Raw genomic sequence first — 15,954 nt, 5'->3', positions numbered from 1 at the left:
AGGTGATTGCTCTGAATATTTCTACCTGTTATTATATTTATGCCGTAGCTCCCAAAAATCAGCTACAAATTCCAAACCTCAGAATCATCCTTAGTAGATGGCTACTACTATATTACAGTACTCCTTAAATCTTGACGGAAATACAATCACTTTTTGAACTTTCCTAGGGCTCAATGTACAAATACATTAAGCTGCCAGTGCTTGATGTTATTGAATATAACCTACCATAAACATTAAAACTCTCTAATGAAGACCTCAAAGGGTTGATAACATGAGAGATGGCATTCTATTTCTTTCAAATCTAAATAAAGCATACGGATGGTGCGAATAATGTAAGTACTCTCTTCCCTGAATCAAGACACATTCATTTCAAGCATCTTACGTGATCAGCTTGTCAAATATATATTTATAAACTTGGATTACACAGTTTGGTAGAATCACTGAGCAACTAAAATTGTCTTCATCTTTTTGCCAGAAATATGTCACAGTTGGTGCTTACAATTGTTTCAAAATTATACCACGACTTTATTTCATTTCATTCAATGCATTTCCTCATATAAATGGAATGGCAAAGGCCTGTTCATAACAAACAATAAATGAAATTATTATTTTACAGTACAAGAGGCTCCTCCTTTTCTTATACTGCTGCCCCCTCACAAATATATTATAAAGAAATGTAGGTAAAACCCCCACAGCTGGCACATTTTTCCACTAAAAAAAGAAATACTTATTTCTCCCAAAACTGAAATATTAGATTCCAAAGAGGAAAAAGAAAAGAAAGAAAGAAAGAAAAAATGGTAATAACGCATGGCAAAATAATCCAAAGGAGGAGCGGTTGGTCGAGGCATAATTTCCCTGAGCACCCTGAAAGGAGCAACATCAGCTGCCCGCGATCTCTGCTTACTCTGAAAACCAGCCAGAGGCTTTTCAAAAAGGAAAAATTCGAGTTGGACTTGCAAATGCCAAATTAACTTACAGGACTTCCACTCCTGAAGGAAACCAGCACAGTAGCACACCAGAAGCTGGAGAATGCTTTTTGTCACGCAAAGCCGGAACTGATGAGTGTGACCCCAATGGGGTTTATCTAAAATTCCCAAGGACGCAAGGTCAAAAGTTTTCTACGCCAAAAATATATAAATAAATAAAGCTATATATAGCAATAGATCCTTCTGTTATAATGGACTGGAGAGTATTTAAATCCCCCTTTTCTCCAACTCTCTCTCTTTCTCTCTCTCTCTCTTTAAATAGGAACTAAAAATGGGAAAAATTAAGAGAAGGAAAACCTACTTACACTCATATCTGCCCTCCTGGTCTCCATTTCTAATATTTATTGGTCTGATATTTAAATCTGTATTATTACCCCCCCCCCCCGTGCTACATGGAATTATCCAGGGAGGGTCCGGAGCATGTCTACATAAGGAACTGTTAACAAGGGTATGCTGAACTATTCTGGGAGTAAAAAGTGCATGACAGGTGTGTTCATAACATCAAAGAGTTAAATGTCTGACAAAGTGAATTGGGAAGATCACGAACACATATTTACACATAAAATGAGTGCATTATCATTTTGACTTGTAGCCTAAAATTTTATGAGTGGCACCTTTCTTACTGAAAGCTTACCAAGAACAAAGAAAAAGTAAATAACTAGGGAACTCTTTCCACAACATAAACTGTCTTAAAAATGGGCATTTAAAGGTGAAATAACAGTGATGAGATAGAGTAAAATACACTGTTCATTGTAACTGAGGTTTAGCTGACAGTGACTTTCTTACAGTTATTGACATGTCTTACGACCAATGAATGTAATACAAATTCGTCCTAAGGGTAAAGGAGAAATATCTTTTGCTATTTGCTTATAAGTTACAGAAAATACTGTCTTATATTAATTATTACTTGGATGTGTTATTGCTTTGGACACGTTGTAGCTAAGTTGTTTTCTAAAACTTACCTAAGTTTGTATAACTGAGGAGCAACAGCTGCAATAATCTTTAAAAAGAATAACTTAACATAATCACTTCTGTCTTTTCAATTTATAATTTAAATTCACTTATCAACATAAAATTCAGCCAGTAAATACGGGAAACACATTATTTAAAAGATCTCAAAGTATATCTAAAAATAATTGCTAAAGAATAATTAATCATTAAATGATTAGACTAATATTTGAGAAAATTTAATAACATGGGGCTTGATTCCAATTAACATATTAATAGATATATACATAGATATACATATATACATAGATAGATATATACATATCTATCTATCTACCTAAATACCAGTCTTTCCTTCCATCAGTTGAACGGTATTTTTTTAAATTAACGTGAGCTAGATTCTCTTTCAAAAATATTTAATAGCATTAAAAGCAAAAATAAATGCCAAAATATCTTTGAGAAACTTTGATATATTTGAAACTACTTCATAGTATTGAGAGAAAAACAGGCTGACGTATTTATTTCTGCATCTTTCAGAGCTAAGGATGATGTGTGGAGAATGACATCACAGAGAAGTCCCAAATAGAAGTTGGTTTTTAATTTGTTTTGCCAATCTTGCTCTCATTTCAGAACTAAAATTATAATTAAATTAACCCTGAAATAAGTGTTGGGATGCATGAAGTAATTAGAATGTATATTACAAAGACTAAAGTTATTTCAAAAAAATATGTCATATGTTAAAATTCCATTCAGTGCCTGTAATGCAAAAACATTCTATATGAATGAGACTCCAGCTCTGTGCACGTACATTTGCACACTACATTAATATGAAACCACAAGTTCCTGTGCTTCACTGGAGCACAGTTCAGAGAAAAATAAAGCTAATACGAGATAAGTGACGCTTGATCCCTTTGCACATAAAGTGTATCATGTAATGGAGAAATTTCGATTCCGCAAAGAAACCTCTGCCATATATATATATTCACACTATGGATAGATGTATCTGATCTCAGACACAATAGATGTTTCTGTAAGCAGAAATTAAAATAGTCCTTTACAAGAATTCTCTGAAAGCTATATTGTAGAATCTAATCAAGAAGCACATCATGTTTGTGGATTTCTAAGTTTCATAAATTCTGTTCAGATACTACAAATGAAAAGGCTCTAAAGCAAAATCTCTTTTCTTTTTCTTTTTTTAGAGCTACAATATATTTAATATCTAAATAGCAATTGTGTTGTATCTATCATCCTATACTGGGTTCATGCCTAGGTATTATAATACTCAATTTAATAATATATTATGAATGCTTTCTTAAGCCTTGGGACAAATACATTAGATAATATAAATACGCTTTTTAGTCTTTATAATACTATACTACTGACTACCATGAATACAAAGTAATTTACAGATGAAGCAATTATAAATGTAAATAAAAGAACCATGTTCCCTTCAAATAAAGAAAAAAAGAAACAACATAAACTATTTTTTCTAACACTCTCTACTATGGAAGACTTAGAGAGCTGACAATGAGTCATTTGTTTATTCAAACGTTAAATAAATAGAATGTATAGGTTAACTTCTGACTTACTTAAAAGTATTTGGAACATTTTCCAGAGCCTATTTTGACTGTGTCAATTACCTAGATACCAAAGTTGTTGTATTGTGTTGCCTGATGAAATAGGACATACAGCAACCCTCAAAACCAGTATTACAAGCCTGGCAAACAGCATCACATTTGGGTGACGCACAGAATCCATCACCCTAGGGAAAAACGCTATGGTCATAGTACGGAGTCGACAAGTTCCATATTATTTCTACATAACGTTTTGAGATGCTAAAATTGTAAACTATAAAGTGCTGTCCCATAAAAAGATATTTTTAAAAACAACACCATCCCTTAACTGATCCTCTCAACAAAAGTAGGACTTTGAAAACAGTATCTTCAAAAGCATTTCTTAAAATACACTGAAAGATAGCATTTTGACTTCTAGTGGGGTTTTCTTTGTCATTTCCTAAATTTTTTAGTAAATTCAGAAAAGATGTAAGTATTGTGATAGCAATGGCTTCATTATGGTTAACTCCATACTCATTTCAAACTTCTAGGCTTTATAAAGTAGGTCATGTAGTTCCTTAAAAGGTTCATGTTTAAAGCATCGAGTTAATAGCTAAGCATGTTAGACTTCACCATCAAGGTTTAGCTACGTGTCATCAGTCTACATATAATATATACATAAAACACATGTACAATAGCATGCACATATAGCAGCAAGAATTTAAACACAGAGTAGCTATCGTGACTATTTCAAACATTTGCAGGCACTTATACTGCTAGATTTTCTCTCATTTTATAGGTATCCTACTGCTAACTAAACCAAAATTACACAAATCAAAATGTTACCTTTGTTCAGACAATACTGCAATTCATTATACTACAGAAAGTGTCATCCTTAATCTCTCAGGAACCAAGAGAGTGGTGGATTCTTGGAGCAGAGGTGGTCCCGAAAGCTTCAGCTTCGAGGCAAAACTGAAACACATTGTTTAAGTAAACCTGAAGGGGAGGGGATCATATACGCAACTGATGGATTTTTTTTATATCATCTTCCACAAAGCCTCTCCCCCCCCTCCCCCCCACTGAACAGTAAACACACTACTGACACTAAAGGATGACAGCTTTGAGCGCCTTCTTCTCCCTTTTTATTTTCCTTCTTCCTAAATTTTATTACTGTTCCCTCAGTTTTGAATAAGCCATCGTTTATTAAATAAAAATGTATTGACAGAAACCTGTAACTTGAAATTTAGGCTTGAAAACATTGGAAAAATAAAATAAACCAAAGACTTACTCGAAGACACTCACACGACGCTGATAAGAACAACTTATAGCTTACCTTCCTAAAGTTTTTCCTGACAAATCCTAAGGAAAGAAGTAATTAGCAAAGAAAGAACGGCTCTGACTTGAACTAAAGTCTCCAGTTCTCACAAGAAAAACTGAGAAATGCCTAAGGTAAATCAAAACTGAAATTTCTATATAGAGAACACCTCAACCTCCCTAAATGTCTGGAATGCTTTTTATGATCCTTATAAACATCTTAAAAGACATTTTAAGTATCAATGTGATACCTAATTTTCAGTGTGTATTATGTTAAAATATACTGTGTTTAAAAAAAAAAAAAAAACCCTCTCAGAACAAATTTGAAGTTAAAAGCAAAGTCCCGGAGAAGTAACCATAAGATTTCAACGTTAGGAACAATTCGCATCAGAAATGTGGCTCAGCTCTGGCCCACCAAATGGGGCGGAGGCCCCCATCCATGGGTGGAGTGTCTCTCCCCAAGGAAGGCAATCCTGGCACAAATCTTTCTGCCCTCTTGAAAGATTTTCCTACTTGCCAGCTTTGGAAGTTGCCCTGATGTCAATCAACTTCACCAAGATGTCTCTTAATTGAGAAAGTTCTGTCTGCCTGCGCAAGATCAGGAAGAGAAAAAGGACTATTAAAAAAATAAAAATAAAATAAAACTTAAAAACACCATGTAATTAATAGGGTTAAAAACTATCATCTAAAATTATGTGATAAAAAGAACCACCAGCAGAAACAAACTGACCCTTAACATTAACACTTTCCCTCTAAAAATATATTTTTGTAAAGTTTCATCTATTTCCCTTCCTCTGCACATAAAAATGATTAATGTTACAATGGAACTTCCACATTTCAGGACCTTGCTAACAGGTGTAGCATTCTTTATATAAACATATTCACTGACCTGTCGCCATTGATAATCTTAATTAATTCATCTCAGTTGAAACAAAAACAAATGTTCTTTTCCAAATAAGAAAGAAAGAACACAACACAAATACCCACTTCTCCCCCAAAACCCAAAAAACTGTTTAAGTTACGGTAACCTGAAATGCACCAGCCATCACAGAGAGCAATTGGAGAAATTCAGCAATGTTCAGCAGGAAAGATTTTTAATAACAGATTGAAAAACAAGAATAAAAATAACTACATCAACAGAGCCTTTCTACCCCAGCCCACAAGGCCGTTCTTACTTGAACTTTTTTTTTTAAATGGCATTTTGGCCACTAAAACCAATCCAGAACATTATTAAAAGTTAAAAGCTACCAATTACTTCTGTCTGTTCTTTTAAAGCAAAGTTTGGCATTACGTCAGCTGGTTTAAAGAAAACAAGAAAGAGAGAGAGAAAGAGTAGGAGAGAAAGTTTCCTGCTTGTATAAACTAAACCACCAGGGAAGGTGTCTAGCCACTTGTAAAGTATTTACTGCAGGTTTTTAAAGACCTAAAAAATATTGAAAAATTAAAAGTTTTCTTTCTTATTTTTAATGAAACATACTTAGGAATGAAAAAGCGTAGCCTTAATTTCTTCTTTGAAGTGTTGGGATGTTATTTGTATTTTGATCATAGCTCTGAATCAGAAAATTATTTCCAATGATCCCTCAAATTTGAAATACACGCAATTTCAATTTTGTTTTTGTTACTTGGATTTGTGCTCTTGAGAAAAAAAAATGTGGGATGATAAAAAGTAGACATTGCTACTATAATAGCCACTATAGCTGCAGTGACTAGTCAGGCTTCTCAATCTAACTCTTAACAATTCAAATAATTTTCATCCATAGATCTTTCTGTAAATGTAATGAGGAGTTTTCCTTAAGTCTAAAAGATCTCTTTCTAACCTAAATCAAGTTCTACATTATTGTACTCATCAGAGAACCAAACCAAAGACCAACGAACTCAGGTCCCTGGGATCAGAAAACCACGGGGTGATGTGACAACCCTAAAGGTGATCAAAATACCAACAGTAAAGACATTATAGAGGCCTTATATAATTAATCAAATATCCTACACAAATAAACAAACAGCTTAAGACCCACTTATAATTCTGGATAAATTTTTTAAAGTAGTTCTTGCCTCTGTAGCCCTATTTGCTACTGAACAGTAGTATAAACAACGCTGGCATTTTAGAATATTGACTCTAATCCACTGGTTAAAGCTTTTCGGAGATAAATAATTTGGATAATTATAGAAACTCTGTGCAAATTTTTTTCATTGGAAATAGTTGCAAAGTACGTTAAATTCCTCTATACATAAGAATTACGAGTACCCTTAGAGAAGTAGATTAAATTTCTACTTGGCAAAGGCTATAAGAGTTTCTTCATTTTTTATCTAAGGGGGACTCTACTATTCCATAAATCATGACAATTATAATAACAAAAAATTCTCTCCCTTCTGGATGATGATATCAAAAGAAGAATGTAGTTATCATACGGATAAAGTAAAACCAAGTCTAGATCCGCTGTCATCAATATCCCCAAATTTCAATGAATAATAAATAAGAGAAATGAGTAAACAAGACTCAGAATTAGTAATCAATGGTATCAGTAGTTATAACCCGCAAAAGGGAGAGAGAAAGAAACTTCTGTTACCTGAAAGCTTGACCAAGGATGAACAACAGAAAGCAAGTCCATAAAACTTGGCTGTTTTTATCAAATTGATTGTAACTGGGGAGCTGCACTATTTGGGACAGAACTGTCTGAGTTTATAGTTTTCTATGCCTGCCAAAAACAGATGCAGACTACCACACTAGCTGTCCTGCGGAAACTAAATTAAGCAAAGGCAAATACCAAGTGGAAAGTTGTCAGTCTGTTGAATGAATGGCTTCATTTTACACACCAGAGAATATCTTAATAAGAATATATTTTAATGTGCACCAGTCATTTTATTTTAAGTGCACCACTTATTTCAAAAATAATAATTTTCCCTTTACATCAATGACAAACACCTGCCCGTAACTTTTTTAATGTCTATTTGGTTTTCCACACATTCACATAGTATTGTTATCTTACTGTTGGCTATCAAAGTGATATTTAAATTAAAAATAAGAATTTTCACATATCCATCTTATTGAAAACATTTAAAGGCCAGTTACCAATATTTGTGCTCATTTCCAATTCGAAATAAAGTTCCAGCTTAAAAAATATTTGCTACAAGTTCTTTTTAAAAGTTTCAATAATGTTTACTAACTTCAACAAAGAAGGTAAGACAGGAGTTTATTAAAATTTAACACCTTTTGGCATTCTTAATAGAAATATGGAGATCATTAAATGCAAATTGTGGTCTGTATTTCTCTCTGTCTCTACATACACACACACACAAGTAGTAATAACAATAATAAACTAGAAACACCATTGAACTAGTAGGATCTTAAAAGCAGCTTTTTTACAGCTGCATTCATTTCCCTGTTTTGAAGGTTTTCTGATGAATGAAGATTTCCTTATGTGTATCCGAGAGACCTACACTGTGGAAATCAGAGTAAATTCAGAAGTACTATGATAGAAAAGAAAAGTAAAAATACTACTGAAAATAGGGTAGGGGTCTATGGAACTCCCTTCGGATGAGCACACTAATCTGGATTCTAACCTGTTCTTAAGCCAAAGTTATACAAAATCATTTAAAATATTATCGTCAAAATGCTGAGCTCTAAAATCAACTTCAACTTCTCAGCTACTAGGACACTTTTCTCCTTACTTTTAATGTTACCTTGAAGACACAAAGGACAGCATCGAAATAGCTACAGAGACCCTTACAAGCACCTAGAATTCAGAGGAGTGACAAAACTGTTTTGTAAGGAACTTGTTCTGTTCCATCATGTGTTCGGAGAGTGTCAGACTTAGTTATTTATTATGTGTGGAAGAGTATTTTACACACATATATCCTAACATACAACAGACATATCAGGAAGCCACAAACATCAGCTCATCGATGGGAAATAATACTTTGCCGACAGAGTATTACGGAAGCTTTGGGATGCTTCACGTTTAGAGAAATCAAGTCAGATTGTTGGCGTTAAACCCGATTTCCCCTCAGGAGTTTTCTTTTCACGTTATTAATATCCAGAAATAATCATCAAATGTAAGCATATTAGTGTATATGTATATTTAACTGACTCTAGGGATGTTTCATCCCAGGGTCTAACTGTAAAGGAAAGTTTAAAAATCTGAGGAGAGAGAAGCTCTAAAGCCGATACTTTTGACTTGCTAAGATTAAGCATGTCATTAATAAACTTTCACTTAAAGGTAAAAAAAAAAAATCCTCAAAATGTTGATATCATTTCCAGACTGTCTTGTCAGCATCACAACTTACAGGAAACGCTTCATCTTCCCATACAAACCCTGTATTTATTCACAACCCTGGCATACTTGGGGAAAGAAAAAAAAAAAGCCCACACCATTTTAGAGCTAGTTGGCTTTTTTATGTTAACCGGTGGAATATCTGAGAAAGTGTTCTAAGCAAATGAGCAGCGTGTAAGTCACTTCACAACAGTGAGTTGAGAAACTTTCATTCTCATTTTGTCCACGTCAAGAACTGGCTGCGCACAGTACTTTCCTTCGCCGCCTCTAGCATTTTTAACTCTGGCAGCCTTTTTCTAAATGATCAACTTTTCCTAAAACCAGCAGGAAAGTAACATGATGCCAGCAAGATCTATAGGTTTTAACTTAAAGAGCTGAAGGGCTTTGAAGACTGGCTGGAAGGTTCCTATTTTGTTTTTGCTTTGAGCAATCAAATGTTAGCCAACAACCAGGCCCAGAGTTATCACTTCTTTGTAATTTCGTCTCGAGCCCTATCTGTGTTTTCCCCTTTGTACTGTCTCCCCCTCAGACCCTTTCCTGTTCACCTGGTGGTGCCTTCACAAAAGTTCAAAGACTGCAAAAGTGCAATGAATCGGCCTAATTTCTCTGCGATTCAACTTCTCCGCTGAAGCTTAGCACTTCACTTACCTCACTGAAAAGTCTAGCCGTGATTTTCCAAAATAGGGTAAGGATGAATATTCTATCATAATTATGGTTCATCATTAAGATCCATCGCTCTTACTCAAAAACTTTCAGTTATCAATTATGAGGCCTAAAAAGATATGAGGAAGTAAAGCAAGACCTAAAATTTAGTAAGTCCAAGATTCCCCTCGCCCCCCTTAAACCCACCAGTCCTTCTCGCCCTCGAAACTTCAATTGCTTTCGAGTCTTGGGGACTATAAAACAGTAACTGACTTCCCTGGGGGAAACACCACCTTCTCACTCAGGTACTAACAAAAAAGCATTCCCAGCCACAGAAACAGCTTTGCACTTCAAACAGCTCCCACCTCCGCCTCACCCTCAAATTATTCATGGGGTCCTGTAATCCTGGAGTTATTGGAGGGGGCAGCGGTGTTTGCCTTGGCCTTTCAAAGATGCGTTTCTCTAGAACCCAAACAGGAACTAGACGGAAGGCGAAGCGCCCGTCTGCCTGGATGCCCCACCGCTGTCAGGCGTTTAATCACCGGCCAGTGTCCGCTGCCCCGAGACACATGGCGCATCATCCGCACCGCAGAGGAAGTCTGCCCCTTCCTCAGCCCCTGCGGAAGCGCCCAGGCTGCAAGGCCCTGCCACATGGCAGGACGGGGCACAGACCCCTCGGCCAAGCTGCCCGAGCCGCGCACAGGCGGGTGCACCAGGGGATGCGACAAATCGCCTTCTCCAGCCCAGCTGGGCCTTTAAGGGAAAAAAGTTTGAAGCCTGCCTTTGCAAACTCTTCAAAGCCAACGCCAGTCCTGTGCTGTTTTCCTACTTGGGGGACCACACAAAGTCCCCTCTCTGAGACCCTACCGACCCTCCCAAGTTCGCCCAACTTACTACTCTGCATGTTGGTGCCTAGTCTGCTCCCCGCTTGTCAGGAGCCCCAGAAAACTTGCGGCAGCGGCGGTGGTGGCGGCGGCGGCGGCCCCTCGGGTCCAACCACCTCCAGCTCCTCCGCTGCGCCCGGTAGGAAAGAATTAAAATCAGCCAGAAAGAGACAGCGAGGGGGAGTGCGGCTGCGAGGGGGAGGGGGCACCGGCCTGAAACTTCTTTTTTTGGCAAATGGGGATTTGTTTTTCCTCCTCCCCGGCGGCTGAACTTGACCCTCCTGACTCCAGGGGCTACTGCAGTTTGAAGTCTCTCGTTTCTAAGGCTCAGATGCCTTAGACCCACCAAAAGGAGGAGAGGAAGGGGGGAAAAGAGAGCAGAAGAGAAGAAAGAAAGAAAGAAATCACACGCGCAAAAAAAGGAAGAAAGAAAATGCATGTGAAACCCGAGAAGCCTGCGCTTGGCTTTCTGCACACTCTCCCTCTGCTTTTTTTTTTTTTTTTTTTCAAAGAAAGTCACTTTTAATTCCCAGGGCTCCCCGCTCGCGATCGCCCACATTTTGCGCACACACGCGCGGGCGCAGCACTAACAGCGCGGTGCCCCGGCCGGGCCGAGCGACTCCCGCGCCCCCTCGTGCCCCCCGTGCCCCCAGCGCCCGGCCCCGCGGCCGCCCGGGCCTCCCCTCCTTACCTGTTGATTAATCGTCAAGAACACCCTCCGCAGCCCGAAAGATGGTGGCGCGGCGGCCAGAGCCATGAACCGTCTTCTGTTGTTTGCAGAGTTGATCTTGGATTATTTGGGGGGGGGGGGGAGAGAAAGGTCTTCCTGCCTCCCCCCCTTTTCCTTCCCTCCCCCCCTTTATAAAAAGAGAGAGAGAGAAAGCAAGAGAAAGAGAAAGGAAATAGAGCAAGGATGTGCCCGGTGCCCGGTGGGAGAGGGGAGGGGGTGTTGTTTTTTGTTTAAAAAAAAAATGGGAAGGCGAGAGAGCGATCGAGAGGACGCGGGGTCTGGAGAAACGAGCAGCACCAAAAAAGAGGACGCTTGAGATTGCAGTGAGATCGGGTCTTTATCAGAAATGTTATCGCTTGTCAGGACCTCAGTCTCCGCGCATTACGTCAGTTTCAAGACACCAACACTATTAATATCAAAGGAGCCTTCGCGGAGGAAAGCGCCACCCCAGACCGAGCTCCCTTAAAGAGACAGCGCGCGTCCCCGCGCTGCCGCCGCCGCCGCCGCCGCCGCCGCCGCCCCGCCCGGCTCCGAGCACCCGCCGCCGCCGCCGCCCGCCGGGACCGGCCCCGGCCGCGGCCAGCCGGCTGCGCGAGAACTTCGCCCGAGTCCGAGCGCCGCAAATGAGAGCTGCGCGGTGCAGGGACCCAGCTACCTTCCCGCCCCGCCTCTCCCCCCTCCTCCTCCTCCCCCACCCCCATGTGTGAACGTGCGGGCTGGAAACCCAGGAAAAATCCGAAAGCTTTAGGAATAACGTGATAAAGATAAGGACCTACCTTGGGAGGGGGAGGGGGCAGCTGGGGGCCAGTGCGTGCTGGCCAAATCGGTGTTCCCAAAACACTCGGAGATGCTCTCAGGAACAGTCAAAAGAACTCGAAAAGTGCTTTTACCTTTTTGGGTGTTACTTTCCCTTTTCCCTCCCAATTAAACGACGTAGGATTTGTATGTGTGTGTATGTGTGTGTGTGCGTGCGCGCGTGTGCTCGGCCCCTCCCCCGCCCTTTTCTAGGACATGAAGTCTTAGGACACCTCTTCGGTGGTCTGTGTTTCTCATGCATTTGATGGCAAGTGGGCTTGAGGAGAACTTGAACTCTATCCTGAGTTGGAGGAGTGCGGACTGAGGTTGCTATGGTTTTGTGTGGGTTAAGGAGACGCTAGCAAGCTCCAGGGTGCTTAAAAAGGGTTACTACAAAGTAGCTAAAATGGGAGCATTATTCAAATGCTGCAAGATTAGTACCTGCAGCACTTTGGAGTTATAGTAGCAAGATAAGGAACACTGAATTAAGCGTGACATTCTCCTTTCTGTTCCACATCTCCAAATACTTTCATTGTTAAGTGACATTCTCTCAAAAACAAAGTTACTGAATTGCGTGGGGTGGTTTTTTTTTTTTTCTTTCCTTTTTTTAAACTGCTAAAAAACCAACAATGCATAAAAGAGTACCACGACAGGATTCAAAGTATAGGAGGTGTTAAAACTAAGTAAACATTTCTTGGGAGTTTGGACTTCATTTTCTTCAGTTGGGTGACTTTAAGTGGCATGTTTTTCCTCTAGTGAAAATCAGTTTAAATTAATTTTGTGCTAAAAGGAGAAGCATCTTTCTCCGAACTACAAAATGATTAAAATTAGAATTTTAGAGAGGTACAATCATGAATCTGGAAGCCAAGGATGAAGTAATTTCCTCCAAAACATTTTTTCCACTAAATGATTCTTGCATCTTTTAAGAGAAAAAGGCTAAGTATATATTTTAAAACATACTATTATCAGATATGAAAAAGCCCATCAAAAAGAACTTTAAGTTTAAGCATGTGCCCTTAGAACCTTACTGCTTGTTCTGTAAGGTCTTCACTTTTACTTAATGTACCCAGGCAGGCAGATATGTGATTCCTTTTTGTAACACTTTTATTCCAGAATTGTGGAGTTGTAGTACTTTTATTCCAAATTGTGCCCCATACACTATGAGTAGAAAAGCAATAATTCTTTTGCAATAGAGAAATAAGTCAGGCAAAAGAGTAGTCAAAATACAGTTTCACAGCGAGGCAAACAATATACTCCCTAAAGGAGTGAGAAGACAATGAACCTTATATGCGTGGAATTATTCATATGTTACCATCAATTTAAATTAGTTTGGGAACAGAGTGAGAATTATATATAGTCCTACTTGCAGGGAAAATTAATATCAAAATCTTCAGTAAATCTCATAGTCAGCTACTAATGACCACCTGCATACTTTCACACTAGAGTCATTTAATACTGTCCACTGCCAATTTCCACTGTAAAACGTATTCATATATTAAACATAGACCTTTATTTTCTTTTTTAAGCCATAAATTAGCTTACCGACTTTTATGGAAATATGCACGGCACAGTGAGAAGCATTTGTATTCAGGAAAAAAAAGGGATCTGAGTGAAACATTCTTGAGTCATGACCAACTAAAAATATGAGATCAAATAAATTTTGAAATATGAATCTGAACAGTAAAACAGTTTGCATTTAAAGGGTTAATACCTAAAACCTCTGAAGCTGGTATCTAACTGATGAAATCTCAGGTTATTGCATTTTAGCAGCAAAGTTAAATAGTGCAAACTATCACAAGAATTAGTCCCCCTAATCTATTGCTGCTCCCCAAGATTTAAATGGCATTTTAAAAGGGGAAGTGAGCTTCCTCTTTGTCATTCTCACATGTAAGGCAATCATCAAGAGTGTAAATTTACTCACGTGAAACAATCATTGATTAAATTGGTTCAAAAAAAATTAAATTATATGCTTTTGCAAGCACAAACCCCTTGAGATGGCTGGTGTTTTTCCACCTGCAATAATACAAAATTTGACCATTAACTGTACCCCAAATTATACATATATAAAATGCTAAAGCCAAAGGTCTCAGGGTGAATTATGTCCTTCAAGGGAAAGGATAAAGTTACACTGCAGGTACTAAAGCCAACAAATTCATGGTCACTTAAAAATTTAATGAATGAAGTCTCACGGACCCAGCTTTGCTGAAGTTTGCCTGAGAAATGAAGACTTTCTTCATGTTCCTTTTTGTATTCTGAGTTCAGTAGATCAAGATGCTGTCTGTATTCACATGAACCACAAAAGATCTGTAGAGAACTTAATAAAAGCACAAATATTTTTGTCAACTTTTTCAAGCAAATTATTTATTTATGAAATAATTTATGAAGAAAATTTTTACCTCATGCTTTAGATATATTACATATGCTCTTGATTGACACAATATGTATGAGCTCAAAGGCCCTCATAGCATTTTTTAATTCTAGTAGGAATATTTCAAAACAGCTAACTAATACATGAGGTCATAATTGTTTGACAGTTGTTTCTAATATATAAAATAAGTTATGTATATTGTTTTCTTTCAAATGTTTGTTGATTTGTGTTTATAGTCCTGACATGTGCATGGCACAAACTGAATTAGGGAAAATAGTAAAGATGTATTTACATTTATTATTTTCTGCTGTCAAACGTATGCAAAGCTCTTAAATCCATTCTCTTCTTTTGCTTTTATTCGCAAAGTGTTTCTGAACAAGGGAACATGGATGTTAACATGACAACCAGTGCTTTTGTAGGCGACATCAGAAAATAAAGGAGAGAAAAAGAAAAAGTTTTAAAAGCAAACAAAAGAAATAACTTCCAACTAAAATAACTTCTTTATAATCTTTTGTAATTCTTTAAATTCTGTAAGACTTTCTCATGGCTGGACCATGGATGAAACATTTCCTTGAGCTGTATAATGCTTATTATGTATTAAAATTACATAGTACCTTTTTCCTATTTTATTAATTAAACATCCCCCCCTTTTCTTGTACTTTATTCAGCAGAGATACAAAGAGGGATTAGTAGTTAAGCACAAGCATACTTGTTTTACATTTTCAACCTTTTACCACATAACTGACTTACAGTTCCAGTGCCTGTAATCACAATGATTTTACCTGATGGAACACGTATTTCAGAAATGTAATCCAACTGTTTACCCTAACACGTCATAAATTGCAATTCCTTTCAGAAACCTCCAAGATTGACAACCCCTGGTCCTAAATGCTGACTGCTTGACAGAAACTATCAAGAAAATATTTATATATTATTTGCTCTCCAGTTAATACTATATCATGGGAAATAGAAGACCCTTTTACCTTCCAGCATATTAAAAGCAATTATTGAAGTAGTTTACCCTCCTTCATGGTGAGACCTGAAGTAACAGAGCATTATCGAACACGAACCCTAATTCTGTTTCTTCTCTCAGTCACACACCACTCAACCTTTAAAAAAAAGATTGCACACAAATTATGATCATTTTCCGAACTACTTATTGCCAAATACTTCTGGGTGAATTTATTAAAGATAAATTCAGCTTTAAATAGCCTGTATCTGGTATTCAAATTCACATTTACACTTGCCAATCCTCCACCCTACAATACCAGGCAACTGCCTTGTTAAACAGATGGGCCTCGCAGCCCACCCTAAAAGCCAACAAACATGGGCTTTATTTAATTAAAAGAGGAAACAAATTTCTGAGGTGTAGGCACACACAGGCGTTCACATACACACACACATGTACACAGACACACGAAATCCCTGCCTAGGGAGCTTCAGAATAAATGATTCTTGCTTTT

The 15,954-nt window shown here is 37.9% G+C and overlaps 1 protein-coding gene across 9 annotated transcripts in view; it reads right to left on the bottom strand.

Annotated features, from left to right (window-relative positions):
* TRPS1 (transcriptional repressor GATA binding 1) overlaps positions 1 to 12,232 on the bottom strand; it is a 250,687-nt gene extending 238,455 nt beyond the window's left edge. For 3 of the 9 annotated variants that reach the window (XM_066265786.1, XM_066265790.1, XM_066265792.1), the window contains exons 1-2: positions 11,290 to 11,822; positions 9,721 to 9,844 (exon numbers count right to left, since the gene is read on the bottom strand). Coding sequence is in view for 1 of the 9 variants with exons in the window: in XM_066265791.1 (XP_066121888.1) it covers positions 10,609 to 10,618 (10 nt within the window). In the remaining 8 variants the exon portion in view is untranslated. Of the gene's footprint in view, positions 1 to 4,333; positions 4,446 to 9,720; positions 9,845 to 10,608; positions 10,848 to 11,289; positions 11,823 to 12,104 lie in introns of those variants that run through there. The other 6 variants (XM_066265788.1, XM_066265793.1, XM_066265787.1 and 3 more) reach the window with 5 other exon arrangements.
* Positions 12,233 to 15,954: the final 3,722 nt, after the last annotated feature.

Source organism: Saccopteryx bilineata, chromosome 3, assembly GCF_036850765.1.
Source record: "Saccopteryx bilineata isolate mSacBil1 chromosome 3, mSacBil1_pri_phased_curated, whole genome shotgun sequence".
Classification (NCBI taxonomy): Eukaryota; Metazoa; Chordata; class Mammalia; order Chiroptera; family Emballonuridae; genus Saccopteryx; species Saccopteryx bilineata.
The sequence above is the reverse complement of the archived record's forward strand: the minus strand, read 5'-3'. Positions and strand labels throughout refer to the sequence as shown.